Source organism: Peromyscus leucopus, chromosome 4, assembly GCF_004664715.2.
Source record: "Peromyscus leucopus breed LL Stock chromosome 4, UCI_PerLeu_2.1, whole genome shotgun sequence".
Classification (NCBI taxonomy): domain Eukaryota; kingdom Metazoa; phylum Chordata; class Mammalia; order Rodentia; family Cricetidae; genus Peromyscus; species Peromyscus leucopus.
This window is the reverse complement of record NC_051066.1, coordinates 6,085,285-6,103,071: the sequence shown is the minus strand read 5'-3', so window position 1 is coordinate 6,103,071 and position 17,787 is coordinate 6,085,285. Positions and strand designations below refer to the sequence as shown.

At 52.7% G+C, this 17,787-nt stretch overlaps 2 protein-coding genes across 19 annotated transcripts in view; one reads left to right on the top strand and one right to left on the bottom strand.

The window, feature by feature from the left end:
• Ralgps1 (Ral GEF with PH domain and SH3 binding motif 1) overlaps nt 1-17,787 on the bottom strand; it is a 243,429-nt gene that overhangs the window by 78,128 nt on the left and 147,514 nt on the right. The window lies entirely within an intron of this gene.
• The window catches only part of Angptl2 (angiopoietin like 2), a 30,671-nt gene continuing 18,476 nt past the window's right edge, over nt 5,593-17,787 (top strand). Inside the window, exons 1-2 of the mRNA XM_028884784.2 lie at nt 5,593-6,080; nt 16,393-17,258. Of these exons, the coding sequence (XP_028740617.1) occupies nt 16,442-17,258 (817 nt within the window). The 5' untranslated portion in view covers nt 5,593-6,080; nt 16,393-16,441. The remainder of the gene's footprint in view (nt 6,081-16,392; nt 17,259-17,787) is intronic.

The following is a 17,787-nucleotide window of genomic DNA, read 5'->3' as shown; positions in this document are numbered from 1 at the left end:
GGGGCAGGGGGCACAGCTGGAACCTCTGGAGAGCACATGTAAAACACCCGTCAGAAGGCCCTGATCAACAGAAGCGGGGTGCTGGGTCAGTTGGCTCTGGAAGGAGGGAGCCACACTGGAACACTTCCCAGGGTGTGGTAGTGACAGGCAGACATGACACAGAGTGACGGTCTTCTGAAGAAGACAGGGAAGAGGCTGGACCTGAGGCTGGAGACCGAGGGAGAAACAGAAGGGAGGAGAGAGTTAGAGAAGAGGAGGGGCCCAACATTGCTGTTCAAACTCCGGTCCAATTCTTAGCTCGCCCTAAACACACATGTCCCCTGTGGGGAGACTTGTGGGGACCACAAGTTAATGCAGCAGCTGGAAGAAGAGAGTCCGTCGTTTGCTGGCAGGTGGAGTTTGGAGTTCCAGAGCTACCAAGCTAGAGCGGCTCTGTAAACAGACTTTTTGAAACCCCCAAAGGCTACAGCCTATATGAAGTCCACAAGACAGGGATAGGCACAAAACCAAAATCAACCCTAAACACCATCCAGGTGACTAAACTACCGGCTAGGACAAAGCACACATTCTGACAGGAAAGGTCTCTTCAGTGTGCCATCTTCACAGTGAACAGTCACAGAGACACTAAGGAGCAGGAAAATGTGATGCATGATTAAAGGGGGGGAAAAAAAAGACCCCCTGTCCCAAGTCAGTAAACTCAGCTCTGGATTTGGTAGATGAGGATTTGAAAATGGCTATTACAAGGCTGGAGAGACGGCTCAGTGGTTAAGAGCACCGGCTGCTCTTCCAGAGGACCCTGGTTCAATTCCCAGCACCCACATGGTAGCTCACAGCTGCCTGTAACTCCAGTCCCATGGAATCTGGTACCCTCACACTGACATACATGCAGGCAAAACACCAATGCACAGAAAAGAAATCCTTTCTTAAAAAGAAAATGGCTATTCCAAACATATATAAGAAAATGGATGTATAAGAAAATCAGGAAATGAAGGTCAAAAACAGGTACTCTCTGGTACTCCCCAGTTCTGGAGACACATGAATACAGACATGACACATACCATGGATGGCGGTCAGAAAGCCCCTTACACATGACCTGGGCAATGGCTGATGATACCTTTTGATGTCAACAGTGGAAGCAAAGCCAGAGAACTCTTGTGATAAGGAGAAAATGCAGCATGAAACCGCTCAGGAGGATGCCCCGAAACCAGAAGATAAAAAGCAGTGTGACAGACCCTCTCCCAGGGCAGTCACTGTCACTCCCTCCAGGCTGTCACTGACAGACCTGCAGTGCTGAGGCTATCTGGGTTCTAATGCAGCAAATGTGACCCCCCTTTTCTGGAGATCAACCAAACTCCTCTGGTCTTGACCCTCAGGGTATGCCCACCTCCTGCCACCCAGCTGCTCACTGACTTCTGATTTCTTGACCTCTGATTCAAAGAGCACAACTTTCTCTCATTTTTAACTCTTTCATCCCCTCTCGGCAGCTGCCATGATCTCCAGCTTTCCTGTCCTGTTTTTTTGTTTTCTCTCAAGTTCCAATAAAATTATCCTCTAGTTTTTTGGGGGGGATTTTTGTTTGTTTGTTTTAAATCTAGCTGGTCATGGTGGTGCATTAGCTGGTCATGGTGGTGCATGTCTTTAATACCAGTACTGGAGAAGCAAAGGCAGGAGGATCTCTATGAGTTCAAGGCCAGCCTGGGCTATACAGAGTTTCCAATCAGCCTGGGCTACCTATCGAGAGTCTGTCTTTTAAAAATGTTCAAGTGGGAATTATAAAATGAAAAGTACAGTACCTAACAAAACATTTCCATGGAAATGAACAGATTGATACATAGAAGAAAGAAAGGGTCAGCAAAATGGGAACAAGAGAACAAGATCTGAACCGAAGCATTGGGAGGAAACAGACAGACAGACAGACTTTCAGTGACAACAGTGAGAAAATGGAGCCTACGGAGGAGGGAGAGAAAATGGTGCACAAAACCCTGAAGAAATGAAGCCCTGTCCTGAATGTAGTGAAAGAGAAGAGCAGCCGCAGAACCAGAGACTCGGGGAACACCACGCGGAATACATGCGAAAGCATCACTCTTCATCACATCAGAGGCAAACTGTGGGAAGCCAGAGAGAAGACGGGAGAGGAAAAAGAAGACCAGCTACAACCAAGTGTGATGGTGCCTGCCTTCAACCATAGCACTCAGGCCGTGGCAAAAGGATCCTGTGTCCAAGGCCAGCCTGGGCGACACAGGCAGAGCCTGTCCCAAACAACAGAAATAAGGCTGGAGCGGCACTCGGTAGAGCGCTTGCTTAGTGTGCAAGCAGCCCTGGGCTTGCCCCCTAGTACCACATAAACCAGGTCTAGAGATGTACAGCACGCTGTACCAGCATCCATGAGGTGGAGACAGGAAGATCAGAAGTTCAAGGTCATCCTTGGCTACACAGTTCAGCCAACTTAGGATATATGCATGAGACCCTGTCTCAAAACCAAAAGCAGATGAGGAAACATATGTCCACACGGGAGCTGAAAGCCCAGTGAAGGAGGTACCAGTGATTACTACAGCCAGCATTCACTGGGTTGAAGATAGCCCGAGTATGTTAAACTAAGGTGTCAAATTTTATTTAATACTGTAAAAATGTTTTTATTTTATATATACATGGGTGTTTGCCTCTGTGTTTGTCTGTGTGCCACTGTGTGCCTAGTACCCAGGGAGACCACACGAAGGTGCTGGAGCCCCTGGAACTGGAGCTACAGATGGTTGTGAACCATCATGCGGGTGCTGGGAATCAAACTCAGATCCTCTAGAAAGTAGTTATTGCTCTTAACAGCCGAGCCACCTCCTCAGCCCCTCATTTAATTTTTATAATAGTTCTATGAGGTAGATCCTTACATTACCCACATTTTACAAATGAGGGAAAGGAAGGAAGGTTCAGAGGTCCTGAGAGGCAGAAGTGGAAATGGACTCTGAGGTCTGAGCTCCCCAGCAGGGCACCTGACCGCCTGCGGCCACCAAAGGGCAAGGCTTGTGCAAAGATGGCTGGGCAAGGCTGCTCTGGTGCTCTTCCCCAACTTGCTGGCTCTGCTGAAGCTTTGGATTATGCAACCAGAAATCCTACGGTAACCCACATTCACGGGGGTCCTGGAGACTCCTACCATCAAGTCCGCCCATGGCCTCCAACGGTCTTTCTTGCCACATGGCTACAACCACAGCCACCAGCTTCAGATGGCCAGACTGTGGCTCCCAGCAGCAGGCCCTCAACGGCGGCCTTTCACAAAGACAATCCCAGGCAGTGTTGCTTAAAGCCTGTTACTGGCTCCTTGGGATTTATTCCCATCCCTCTAACAGGGCTCATCTTTCCTCAGCCAAAATGCTCTCCTCTCAGCTGCACTTAAAGAATGCCTTGCGCTTGGGCATGGTGGTGTGTGCCTGTAATCCCGGCACTGAGGAGGCTGAGGTAGGAGGATTCTGAGTTTGAGGCTAGCCTTGGCTCTGTAGTAGGATCCCGACTCAAACAAAACTCAACACAGGAGAGCCACATCAACTATTCTTGCCTCAGAGTCGTCTTCAGTTACTACTGTGGTCTAACGAATGACATCAGAACTCAGGAGCCTGCAACAGCTCTTCCATTAAGCTGTGTGCCAAGGTTTCTCTCTCCCCTTTACACCCAGGGCCCGGCAGGAAGACTGTGGCTGAGAATAAATACAGGTGGGGTGACATGGTAGTCAGGGGCTAGACCCATCTGGGGACAACTTTCCACACATGCTGGAGGGGCAGTACTATCTGTCATGTGCTGTGACCCTGAACTTCTCAGGGGCTGACTTGCTGAAGGCTCTATGAACACGAGATGTCACCCTGCCTGTAACTAACCGCCTGTTATCTAGTCCCTTCATTTCACCATACTGGTGTTACCAGTACAAATCAGCACCTCACAGACTTGTGAGGGAGGAGCATGGACACCACCTCTAATGGGAGGAGTGTCGGGATCACCTGGTAGCCTGGGGGCTGTTAGGGCCATTTGAGGAAGCAATTTACCAGACATCTTTACCCACCCCTCCCAGTCTTGACCGTCCCTCTCCACCTGAATTGCCTACTGGGTCTGAGCTACCCTAAGGGTCTGGGCTTAGATACTTCATCAGGCAGCTAGCCCAGGCTGCTACATCTCTAGCACTTTTCAGACCCTGTGGTCTCTCCAGCTCCGGGTGTCAGCTGTCAGAGGATGGGGCCTTTGGCTAACAGCAGCATCTTCACAAACACACTCTGGAAGTGAGAAGGAGAGATGTGAGGGGTGGGGGGAGAGAAGAAGACAGGGCAGACCCTCAGTGTGTTGTGTGACCTCCTCCTGCCAAAGGTGCTTCAGGAGAGGTGCTCAGCCAGAGGACCCCGTCCAGGTCCTAGACAGGACACAGAGTGTATGGCATCTGCATCTGCTGGTAGAAGTCTTCCTGTCCAGTCTAGCTCTCTGGCTAGTGGTGTCCTGTAAGGTCCATAGTCTCTTCTAAGAAAGGAGGGATTGTCAGAAAAAGGGAGGAGCCAGGTAGGCTGAGGAGAAGCTAAGGCAGGAAAAAACGTGTTTCCTCAACAGAAGGGCAGCAGTCCTGGGAGGGAACCACAGCGGGTCTGTCTTTTTAGGGACCAGGAATGTAAGAGAGGTCCACTGAAGTCCCCCCTCCCCTCGCAGCTTATACCTGCTGTCACTGCCACCCCCACCACGAAAGCTTTACAAACAAGAGTCACTGCTAATAGCAAGCAGTGGGAGGAGCCTGCTGGTGGGACTGGAGGATTCCCCTGCCCACACCTCTGCAGGATGCCCAGTAGCCTGCCTGGCCTTCCTCCAACCAGCCCAACAGGTCTGACACATCTAGAGGACACTAGCTTGGGGACATCAGTGTCACCTTTCCCTTTCCTACTCGGAACCCCCAAACAGTCTTAGAGTTCCACCATCATGGCTCCCAGGGAGCCCATCATTTGCTCACTGGACAGCCCCTCAAGTCCCAGCTGAGAAAACTGAGGCTGGCAGAGTCACACAGCAGGGGGTGGAATGTGTGCCCGGCCCACCTGCCCACCCAGCCCGAATCATCCTTGGCCCTGCAGCAGGCATTTCCCAGGTGACCCAGTGCAGGCTTGTTGACTTGTGGCTCATTTATGCCCTGGGAAAGGAAGCCCAAGGTAGGTAACTCAGGTGGTAGGCGACAGTGGTCCCCAACCCAGCCATGGTACGTCCACTGTCCTAACCCACTGCCTCAGGCTAGCCTTCTGCAGGAATGAAGTAGTTTGGGAAGAGGAATGTGACCTCTGGAGAAGGGCACTTAGTAGGGCAACCCACAGGAAAAGAGTGAGCTGCTGGAGTCCCAAGCAGCTGCTTGCACAGCTGCAGCTAATCAAAACCCATTACCTGAGTCCAGGGGAAGCGCTCTGCCTGCACAGGGCACCCCAGGAACATCAGCTTCAGGGAGTGGAGCGGGCGGGCGGGCGGGCGAGCCAGGAGCAGAGCTGGCCAGGCTGCTTGTGCCAAAGAAGGAGGGGGCCGCCCAGGCCGCCAAACCGGGCAGGAGGGGCTGGGCCAGCTGGGGCTGGAGCTAGTGTGACATCACCGAGCGGCCCGCCCCTGTCTGGAGCTAAGGGGAGGCCCGGAGCCTTTCTGGGGCCTGGGGGATCCTCTTGCACCAGTGGGCGGAGAGAAGTGCCTGCAGCCAACCAGGGTCAGGCTGTGCTCACAGTTTCCTCTGGCGGCATGTAAAGGCTCCACAAAGAACCTGGGAGTTCAACTGAGGCTGCTGAGTCGGCCTGGGGAAGGACCGGAGCCCTGAGTGGGGTGCCGGACCCAGGACCTGCAGGGAGCATGCACTGAGGCGGTTGCCGGTCACACTGTGAGGAAGAGCTGTGAGCAGCAGCCCCAGCGACATCCTAGCCAGACCCATCCCTAAGAGCCTCTGAGAGCTCAGGCTGTTGCCAGCAGAGGCCAGTAAGGCAGGGCTGCCAGACCAGCCAGAGACTCGGGACCCCTCCTGGAGGCCATGGCCGGGCTGCCCCGCTGATGGCATCGTAAAGCATGTGAGGCGCTGCTCCAGAGTCAACAGGAGAGAAGAGGTAAGGGGCTAGCTCTCAACTGCAGCAGCCAGGGGAAGGGGCTTGAGATGGGCCGGGGTAAGCAACCCTGACTCCTCCCTCCATCTGGGGGGGTGGCAGCTGGACCCCACACGGGGTCACACCTTACTTTTACTTGGAGCCAAACCAAGCGTCTGACTAGGCAGAGGGCTGTGGATGCTTAGGCAGGGTGGTGCTGAGACAGGGCAGCATGGGGCTGGGATGTCGAGGACTTCAGTGGTGGACCCTCCTCGCCTCTTTCAGACAAAGAGCCTATGGGGTGAACCCGAGTGGCTGTTGGACACCAGGTGGTAGCCAGGGTACATGCATGTGTGTAGGTGTGTACTTGAGAGGGCAGCGGGCTGAGAGCTGCAAGGTAGCGGAGGATTGGCAAGTTACGTTGAAGCTCTGGACTCCCGCTAGAGACTATGCATGCTAAGGCAGAAGCAGCCGTGAAGGCAGACCTGAGGCAGTGGGAGCCCTCTTTCAGAAAGTGCCCTGGGCCAGGCAGCTCCTGCTCACTAGCTTCCAACGGGCCAAGAGCAGAGGCGTCCTGTGCAGGACAGAACATGTCACCCGCCAGTTTCTGTCAGTCGGGTAAAGTGCTGTCCTGACTTTCCCTCTGTGCCCAAGGACACAGCAGATGGTCCTCAGGTCTCCAACTAACAGGATACGCAGAGAAACTGGAGAACGTGCTTTCCTGGCAGCCTCGTGAGGGGACACTACAGACGCCACAAACGGAGTCCCTTGAAAGCACTCCGCATGAGATGACAATTTCCAAACAGAAATTTTCTGCTGCTCCCTTCCCTCTCCCTGTGACATCTGTGTCACGGGTCAGCTATTGCCTCTGCTTTGGGATTAGGAGAGTTCCCAGAGGCCAGTGTGGTTACTCAGAAAAAGATCCTTTTCCACAGGGGCTGGGAGGAAGATTGAGAACACCAGTTCTGAAGCTAGCTCAATGCTCTCCACGTGGGTTCTTCTGAGCACAGGCAGGGTATGGCTCCAAGTCTGAGCTCCTCTGAGCAGTAGCTCAGTGGCTCTGGAAGATCGCAGAATTCCTAAGCCTCAGTTTCCTGATCTGTGAAACGGAGTGATAAGGGCACCCAGCTCAGTAGTAGATGAGCAGACACCTGACGCTACCCCACAGCACACACCTAACCATCTCCACCCCACAGTGACTGCAGGGCCATCTGAGTCATACATCACTGTTGACTAGGGGCAGCACATGAGACCTTAGTCCTCACTCCAGTGCCTGTGTACAAAGCCTCTGAAAACTCTCAACACCAGTTATCGAGAGCCCAACCATCAGAACTGCCCAGAGGGGAGAACAAGTGCCACTTCTTTCCTTGTTCTGGATGTAGTCTGCTAAGGTAGCAGTCCTCAACCTGTGGGTCATGACCCCCACAGGGGGTCACACATCAAATATCCTGAATATCAGATATTCACATTATAATTCATAACAGTAGCACAATTACAGTTATGAAGAAGCAATCATTTTATGGATGGGGGTCACCACAACATGAGGAACTGTATTAAAGGGTGAGGACTTTGTATCTAGGACTGAGGTTTGCGGCCACCTGCAGCGTTTCTGCATCCGAGAAGTATACTTGAAGGAAACAGACCAAACCTCCAGTGCTAACCTCATGGGCCAAATGACACCCTGCACTCCCTTGGGTGCTCCTGGTCTGCCTACTGGCATCCCTGTCAGAATCACAGGGACAGGAACAAGGGGCTTCCATGGTTCCACAAAAGAACCGCCAGCCACATCTGTCTTACAGAGGGACGGGCAGAGAATAGCCTCCAGCAAGCCTGGCCATGGTGGACTAGTGCCACATAATGCCAATGTATCTGAGACCAGGGCAGCAGCTTTTCTCCCACAACCCCAAAGGCCAAACTGGGCCCTTGAGTTCTTGAAGGCATTTGGAAAGTGACCGTGAAGTGCATGCTCTCCAGTCCAGGCTTCTGGAGGGGGACACTGAAGGCTTCCTGCTGCAGTCTGGACTTGGTAGCTTTCTGGCCTCGGCATGCGTCTCTGGCTCAACAGAAGTTCTGACTGTGAACCTGGCTAACCCAGATTATCACGGGCAAGGACAAACACAGCGTAGAGAGATAGATGGGCAACATGTATGATCCTGGAGAATTACCCAGCAGGGCTATGGGTTCACAGGCAAGGACCCCACAAAGGGTTACAAAGTTGCCCACTGGGCTTAGTGAGCAGGCACTTTATCTCATTCTGTCCCTACCCTTACTCTAGGAGATGGGTTTCCAGAAGGAAGAATAAAGGCTCAGGAAGGCTGACTTGCTAAGGTGACAGCTATGTGATCCATGGGACTTGAACCTAGGACTATAGTTCCAAAGCCCATGCCTTCTTCCATCCCATTCCACTACTCCACAAAGTATCCTAACGTCTCCTATCCTGATGCCACCCTGTGCTGCTGGCAGTCGAGTCTGCTGCCGCCCTCATCCTTCTCTGGTTTCCTTGCTGTCTTCTCCGTGGAGACCACATCGGCAGCACAGGCAATGCGGCTGCATATTCACACTGTCCCCACAACCTGACACTACCCCTACCCTCCGCATGGGGGCCAGTGCCTTGGGTAATATTCACCCATGTGACCAGATGGAGCAAGGCATTCTCTCATCACTATTTGGGAAAACCCTTCAGGGCTGCTATGTGGGAACTCACCAGCTACCCTATGCCACACCTCACAGTTCCTGAGGCAGCATCGGGCACCTGGAAACAAACAAAACAGACAGAAGGTCCTCCCAAAGCAGGCATAGTCAGCCTCTGGCCTCTCACTGAATCATGCCTACTTCATCTGGAATGTTCTCAACTTAAGAGTGCATACAGTGGAACTGCTGTGTAGAACCTAAGCCCCTCAAGATGAGGCAGGCAGACAGCATCAACACCCAACAAATGGTATGAGTCCTAAGAGGAAGTCCTGGCAGCTGAGAGGGTCCCCAAGATGAACAGCGCTGTCCCAAGGGTACAAAAGTGAAAACCGGGCACAGAAACAGTGCCTGATCCACAGTCTCCTTGTCAGTGACCAAAAGGTAAGCATTCTAGCTCTGACCTGGTCACTAGCCCAGCTCACAGGCATCTGGCACAACCATGTAGTAGAAATCTCCAGAAAGAACTGATGTATGGAGAAGTGGATCTTTTCTGTAAATTTATGTGAAACACCAAAGAGGTTCTTAGCCACAGGCTGCTTGGAGTTTGTGGTGATAGACAGTACACATCAGAAACCTTATTTGGGGGGGTTTCTGTGACAAAGCTGTACCCTGCTCCTGACTGACTGGTTCAATGAGTGCTCGAGGGAGGGTTCATAGCATCCCGTTCCATGTCCACATCACGGTGACACACTCTGATCACAGGAATGCTAAGATGCTGGCTGGAGAGCCAGGCCTCTGACAATCAAGCCATTGTGCAGGTCCCATTCCCTGGTAAAACCAGCCTGTCTTGGGGCCAGCAGCCCCAGAGGCTTGGCCTCTGTCACCCAGTTCTCACAAAGGCAGCTGAGACCACCACTGAAAAGCCCAGAAGGGACTCTTAGCCTCACTCCCAGAGATTCCTGCTTTCCAGAATGCCAAAGTCCTGCCAGGGGTAGCGCCTCCTCCAACCTCTGCCATGGAAGGCTGTACTTCCTTTGTTCTGCTAAATGGACCTCTAGAACCCACTCCAGACAGCAGAGATCTGCAGGATGGATGAGTCCATGAGCCCCAAGGCAAGTCTCAGGCCTAGCTCTCAATCACATAGGCCATGGACCCTGAGGGATACACCGTTCTTGCCTATGCTCTTCAGCCAAGGTCTCACCCTCTCCCTAACTCTACCTCTTTTAGTCCCCATCCTGGCTGGATCATGGGGCCCTTTAGCTCCCCCCAAGTGTTACCACCTGCATTAGGAATGCTTGCTACTGTGGACCCCTGAGCACAGGGGTCGTATCTCCTTTTTTCCTGCTCTACGTCTCACGACTGGCCAGGAAAATATATGGAACGAATGTAGTCCTTGGCGTCTAGTTGCCCAGCTGCTACACTAGGAGCCGGGTATTCTGAGGAGACTCTAAGAAGCCCATACTCTGGGGCAGCCAGCCAGGGCAGTCTGAGCTCTGGGTGCTGGGTGAAGAAGGTCATAACTGTTCATAACAGAGAGGTGGCCTTAAGAGGTCACCTTAGGAAGAAAGACAGATACATACTAGGTAGAATTGTAGGAGAAGGTTCTCCAGGCAGAAAGCATGTGAAGGCAAGATGCATGTAAGGAAGTGTGTATGGAGTGAATTATGGGGTAGTGTGTTGGCCAGCACACCAAATGACTTAAGTTTAATTCCCCAAATACCTCCTAAACTGGGGTGCTGGCACACAGGACCTGACCCTGCAGCAGGAGCAGCAGGAGTCTCATGGTCATGCCAGCCTCAGCCAGCTCCTGGCCCACTTGGACGACTCTGTCTTAAGTCCACTTAGGAGCATGTGGGTAAGAAAGCTGGCTTGGAGCCATCCAGCAGCTCTGGTCTGGTCCTTGTCCTCTCCCTTAGCTCTGTGTGTTCATCTTTGAAATGGGGATAATGGCAGTCCCTGTTTACAGAGTGCCTATGATATGTGAGGGAGGCATGGAAAACACTTGTCTGGATGCTCAATGGATGAGCCTATCCCTGTTGGCTGAAGTAACCTTGTGCCAGCTACTCAGCTGGGCTCAGAAGAGAAGCTCCAGGCAATGCCCAGGTTTTCCAGGAAGTCGCCTGGGGCAGTGCTGTGCAGCCAGCCTCAGACCTGACCCCTCCCCAGGGCTCCAGAGCACACTAGGCACTGCAGGAAGTACAGCAGCCAGCTCGGAAGCTGGACTCTCAAACGGCTTCTGCAGACACTCCCTGCCTCTGCGCTGCTGGCCATGACTCTTGGCACAGAGGGCTCAGTGTGTGGACTTTGGGGGAATCTTAAAATGGTTCCCAAATAATGCAGCAAGGAAAAAAACCCAGCAGTATCCTCATCCCCTTGGCATAGGCACCCAGCTCCCCAGGCCTAACCACATCCCCTCTGCCCTATGATCTCACAGTGTGACCACAGCCCGCCTCTGCACATTCAGCCTTCCCTGGAAGCCAGCAGCTCACTGGCATACTCACGAGAGCCTGGGACATCAGGCATGCCCCACCCCCATCCCATCACTTCTCCAGGCATAGCTGGAGGATGTGACCCTAGTTTCTCCGCTTCTCCAGTTCATGCCTCTGCCCAAGTCTCCCACAACAGGGTTGACCCCAGGGTGGAGCCAGACGCAATGACTGGTAGATGGGAAGGCTAAACCAGTGGGTGGTAGAAGGCTGAGTAGGGGGACTTTATAAAGGTCTGGTGACTGCTAAACTGAGGAAGCAGGGAATGGGCTGCAGCCTCCCAGGGGGCCCTCACAGCCTCCTAGTGAGGGATGATTCACAGGATCCTGGGTTGGGAAGGGTGACATTTGGAGACTGGTTATTCCCTCCCTGGCCTCCAGGCTGGGAGTGATTCCATGGAGGATAAATGATGCACAGTTCCTTCTCCAGACTGTCCAAGGTGAGTCTACCACTGTTCTCTGTGATGCCCATTCTGGGGTCTCACCACTCACAGGATCAAGAAGCTCTTTCTAACATCCAATGAGATTCACTCCTGTACTGACTTGAAAGCTGTGTCTGCTCATCTGGTCAACAGTAAGAAGCAACTGCATCCTGGCTATTAGATAATCAAATAAACTGGTGTCTTTTATTTCTACTGGTTGGAGAGGTGACCTTGAAGTGAGGGCACAGGGCTGCAGTGTCCATCAGATCTGGTCCTGATGTTTACTCCAGGTGACCCAACACCTGGGAGCCTGGGCTTTCTTCATTGCCCAATACAGGTATGATCTGTCTCCTCAGTCAGGAGTCTATAACATACTGCCTGGGTGTTATTAACAGTACTCCCAGATGACACCCGGCTTCAGGCAAGCCAGCCAGTACCTGGAGCTGTCTATGTATAGAGCTGGGAGAGCCAACAAGACAGTGTGTGGGGGTACACCCGTCTACAACAAAGGACAGCCATTATTCTCAATACTATTGGCCACATGCTCGACCTGATGGCTTGTTTGAGACTTTCTCTGTAGCTGGTTCCCCCCTTGTCCTGGGACAGCAGCTGACCTAGGCACCGCTCTGCAGGCAAGCCTGGTCTTTCTGCAGCTTTTGTAAGAATGACCATTTGCTGGTGTTTATGTTTTTGCTGGGTTCTCTGATGTCCTGATCTTGGATTTGCCATTTCCATTCATGCTCTGGTGAAGTCTCTAGATTCCCAGAAGCTGGAGGGCAGGGCCAGCTAGGCACATGTGGGCCTCGTGGCCTTGGCAGAGGTCACTTCTCAGGTCTCCGGTATGTCTGGGATGCCTCCTCAGGTCTGTGCTCATAACTGGCAGTGCAGCGCTAGCTCGGCTCTTCCAGGGTACTCTTCCAGAAGACTGCAGCCTGGACTGACCAGGAAAGCACCCCCACAAGCCAGTCCTGCAGACCCTGGAGCACCCCTGGCCGCCTCCTGCCTAGAGGATCAGAATGCTTTCCTTGGGGTTCCCTGGCACACTGTCATTTCCATAGCAGGCATGGTGAATGTGGTGTACCTGCTACCTGGCTCTGTTATTTGGTAGTGCCGTGACTTAGGCAAACGGCTCACTGTCTTCAGGTCTCAGCTGTCTCCTCGCCTGTCCTGCTATCAGCCCTGACTGCACCTCTGTGGTAATTCAATAGCTGCACTAGGACTAGGGATGTAGCCCAGCAAGGAGTTCAGAGCCAGCCTGAGAACCATGTGACCCTATCTAAAGAAAAAGGGAAGAAGACTAGAAATACACAGACCCAGAAAGACCATGACTGTGTCCCCCTAGAATGGCAGAGTTCACCAGCAAAGCACCTCAGCACTTCAGCAGTCAAATGGGGGAACTGGCCTGCTGTTACCCAACACACAGGTGTGGGCCCCAGCACCTAGCTACATGGCTGCCCTGAAGCAATGGGCCCTTCCCAAAAGGCTGCTGGAAAGATTCAGTGACATGATGTAGATAAAGTGCATGGGCCACAGAAAGAATTGGCTAGAGTTATTTTTATTATCTGAACTTTTCTCATTCCTAATCTTTCAGAGAAGAACTCAGAAGTATATCCCAAGCCAGTAGCTTCTGCCACAGAGCAGGAGATGGCTCTATCACCAAAACGAGGCTTCTTTCACAAGGCAGCACTACCTGGGTACAGTGCCGTGACGGCAAAAGGGATGCAGACATGCAGTGTGTGGCCCCACCACACAGGCCAGTGGGGACACTCAGATGCAGCCCACTGGAGGGCTCAGGGAGTCCACCTCCCCATGTGCCCAGGCCATCCTGCCACGTGGTCACTGCAGCCTTGGTGGCGGGGAGAGGGAAGCCCAGCACAATGGAAACTCCTCACCACACAATGTGGAAAAGCAATTCGGATCGGTGTTTTTATTTTAATTTCCAAGCCAAGGAAAACAGTTGGGTTTGCTTTTCTTTGTTGGTCATGGGAGAGAGCGAGGAGGGTGCTTTGACTAGAGTTGAGCTAGTCCCCAGCCTAAGGCGGCTGGAATGCTGGGGGTTACTTCTCTTGGGATGCAATTAGCTGAATAAATATCAAGAGAGCAAAAGTAAACAGACTCATTATTGCCCATTCAAGACTGCCAAACTAACAGAAGATGGGTTAGAATCATCCTTAGGGAAAACAAATGCTTGCTAGGGAGGCCAAGGGCCACATGGGGAGCACGGCCCTGCAGTAAGCCCCTTGGTGGTCCAACCTGGGCTCTTACCTGCTGCGTGTCCCTAGGCAGGCCACCCTGCCTAACTGGATGTCAAGTGTCTCCTCCACTGGTCACTGACACTGCTGACTTACCTAGAGTGTGGGCGTCAGGTCCCCAGCAGGGGACTCTGTTCCTTCCATTCCTTTCTGTAAGGCTCCAATCAGCCCACCAAGCTCAGGCCCCTGGAGATGGAACTGTAAGCCCAGGCTCCACCAGGACACTTGGGGACCAACTGGTTCTCCACTAGCCAGTGACTTCACACCTCCTTTCTGAGCTCTCACCTCCTCTCCTTTCAGCCAGGTACAACACAAGTAACAGACTGCAGGCTTTGGAGTGGTGAGAGCATGTGGGAGCGCTGCTCACCGTGTGCCGGCACCGGGCAGCTGCCTAGGGTCAGAACCTGGTCTGAGCAGCTTTGTGGCTTGGACCCGGGTCCTCTATGAAGTGGGCCATTAATGGCATTTCCTCCAATAGGCAATGCACTCTACCCACAGTGCAGCCATCCTCTGCACCCCTCAGTGTTATTTTGCTGTTCTTGCCATCATGTGGCCACCACACATTCTACCCCCACGTTTCTTTACCCAATGTGCAATGTGGGTAGGCAGAAGAGGTGCTCAGTCTTCAGGATCTCAAGTGTGAAGGCAAGAGCAGTGAGGACCCACACTTGGGACAGGCATGGCACAGCCTCCGGGTTTGGATACCCAGGAATGTTTAGAAATCAAGTGTTTTCTCTGGTGCCAAGTTACCTCCTTGGCATTCTGGCAGTTTCTTGGCCACAGCACAGAGGTGTTTGTCACCAAGTAGGCAGGTGAGCTGCCCACAGAAGGTGAGGCAGGAGGGCCCACCCTAGCCTGGAGCCCAGCTTCTCCCTATTCTTCTGCAGCAGGGGGTGTGGCCACCAGCTCCCAAGAGCCAAAGCTTTGGAAACCAGGCAAACATTGTCAAACTAGGCTGTTTCCACTGAAGCCCCACCTCTCTACAGAATAGCTATATAAATACTCCATTAAATACTCTCTCTGGCTGGTCCAGTGGGCCCTTTCTGACTGTTGGAACCAAGCATGGGCTCTGGACTTCAGTAGAAACAGCACAGCACAGCCCCATGGAGAACAGGGTCTGATCTGCAGCTGCCCATTGGCTAGTCCTGGTGCAGCCTGCAGCCAGGGGCTCCCAGCAGAAGCTTCCATGGGATCCTGTGCCACAGCTGGTGTTCAGCAGCTGTGAATGTGAAGTGCAGAAGTGGTGATGCTGGTGGCTTCCAGCTGCTAACAGCTGTCAGCCCAGGACTGCACACTCATTGTGCCGCTTGTGATCTTAAGACCTGACCTCAGTTTCCCGCTTTGTGATACAGAATTAAGAGTATCTAGGGCTGGTGAGATGGACCAGTGAGTAAGAGTTCTTGCCACCAAGCCCGATGACCTGAGGTTGATGCCTGGGACAGACACAGTAGAAGGAGAGAACTGACTGCTGCAAGTTGTCCTCTGACCTCCACAAGTGTGCTATGGCACTTGTGCCACTACATACATACACACAAATAAATATATGTTGTAAGAATTAAAAAGCAGAGAAGCTACCGTCAAGGACACTGTAAGAACACAGGGAAGTAGCCCTGGGCACATCCTAATGTCCCTCTTGGCCTATCTAACTCATCCCTCAAGAGTCAGTGTAAAGGTCACTTTCCCAGGGAAGTGCTCCTGACCCCTCTATTAGGTCAGGGCCCTGTCATACCCTTTCACAACACGTGATGCTCCTCCTTACAGCTCTTGGGAGATATGTTCTGGGCAGTCACATCCCCAGCATCCAGCACACTGCTGGCACATTGTAATGTGTGATTGTGATGAACATATGGGGAAGGGATATACTGTCTAAGAAACAAGCCAGAGACATATGCCTAACTTCTGTTCCTTCCTGATTTAATCTCACTGCAATGATGGGGACCCTGAAGTCATTGGCTGTTACAGCATTTGGGTGTAGAGGAGGTCAGATTGTTCTTGTTTGGGGCTCTGTAGCTTGGCTAGCACACAGACCAAAACCATGTCATGTGATGGGATGCATCCTTCTATGAACACTCACTACTAAGTGAGTGCATTCCATTCTGTGTCTAGCAGCTCATTCATTTAGTGGACACTTGCTGAAAAGCCTTCTTGATGCCACATTTTAGGGGTAGGAGGTTGAGAAAGACCTGCCCTTAGAGAATGTCAATCCAGCAGGGCTGAGATCAGAGAGCTGAGATAGGCAGAGCATGGGGAAAGCTCTGGGGTATGAGAATACAGAACACAGAAATGTGAAGGTCAGAGCAGGATTAGACATTCCCCCAGCCCCCGTGCCCAGTGTCAAGTTCTTGGGCTCTAGGACTGGCAGATCCCTTTTCCTCTCTACCTCGGCAGGGCAACACCATCTTCTGATATTTCCACAACAACTGTTCTCTCTCTGACTCTAGGAGAGTGGAACGTAGCCTCCCTACAATGTATCTGGGCACTGTCCTGCCTGGCACAGGCCAATGGCAGGGATGGGGCTGTCACTGACTTCATTTCTCCACTCTCAGGCTTTCAGAGACCTCATTCATAAAGACCAACCACCACACTGCAAGGACCATGAGGTCACTGTGTGTGACCTGCTGGTGGCTTGGACTGCTGGCCACTGTCGGAGCTGCTACAGGTCCAGAGGATGATGTTGAGGGCACAGAGGATGGCTCACAGAGAGAGTACATTTACCTCAACAGGTACAAGCGGGCAGGTGAGTCTCCAGACAAGTGCACCTACACTTTCATTGTGCCACAGCAGCGGGTTACAGGTGCCATCTGTGTCAACTCCAAGGAGCCAGAGGTGCACCTGGAGAACCGTGTGCACAAGCAGGAGCTGGAGCTGCTCAACAACGAGCTGCTTAAGCAGAAGCGGCAGATTGAGACACTGCAGCAGCTGGTGGAGGTAGATGGCGGCATCGTGAGCGAGGTGAAGCTGTTGCGGAAGGAGAGCCGCAACATGAACTCTCGAGTCACGCAGCTGTACATGCAGCTCTTACATGAGATCATTCGCAAACGCGACAACGCGCTGGAGCTCTCCCAGCTGGAGAACAGGATTCTGAACCAGACAGCCGACATGCTGCAGCTGGCTAGCAAGTACAAGGACCTGGAGCACAAGTTCCAGCACCTGGCCATGCTGGCCCACAACCAATCGGAGGTCATTGCACAGCTTGAGGAACACTGTCAGCGGGTACCTTCTGTCAGGCCTGTGCCCCAGCCACCCCCAGCCACCCCACCTCGGGTCTACCAACCACCCACCTACAACCGTATTATCAACCAGATCTCCACCAATGAGATCCAGAGCGACCAGAACCTGAAGGTGCTGCCACCCCCTCTGCCCACCATGCCTGCTCTCACCAGCCTCCCATCTTCCACTGATAAGCCATCAGGTAAGTCCTTTGGGGAGCCCAGCTCACATGAGCCTCTGAGCCAGGCATCATGTTTCCACTGGGGGAAGAGCCTTGGCCAGTGAAGGCCAGCTCAGGACTTGCCTAATTCCCTATCAATCGCCTTAGATGGCTGCTGGAGCCACTGGGGTTGGATGGGTAGGAGTGAGAGACCACACTGCTCCAATACGGTGGTAGAGGGTAGAGCCTAGAAGCTAGCAGCTGTGGAAGTGGTTCAGCTCTGTGGTCTCTGAGAGGAAAGAGCCAAGGCTTGCATATTTTGAGGCTTTGTAGTTGCCCTGTCTTAGAGGCTAGGGTGTCTCACCTGTGGGCTCACATACATGTGCAGGGCCCAGAGCTACCTTTTTGTAAATGTCCCCTGACAAGCTGCAGGCCAGTGGGAGGGTGCTATTAAGTTCAAAGTTAAAGCCTCATAGGTGTGGAGAAGGATCTCTTCCCAAAGGCTTCGAGTTTCCTTTGGTCAGTTGCTGCCTAGTTTTCAACAAGGCTCCATACACTCTCAGCATACATG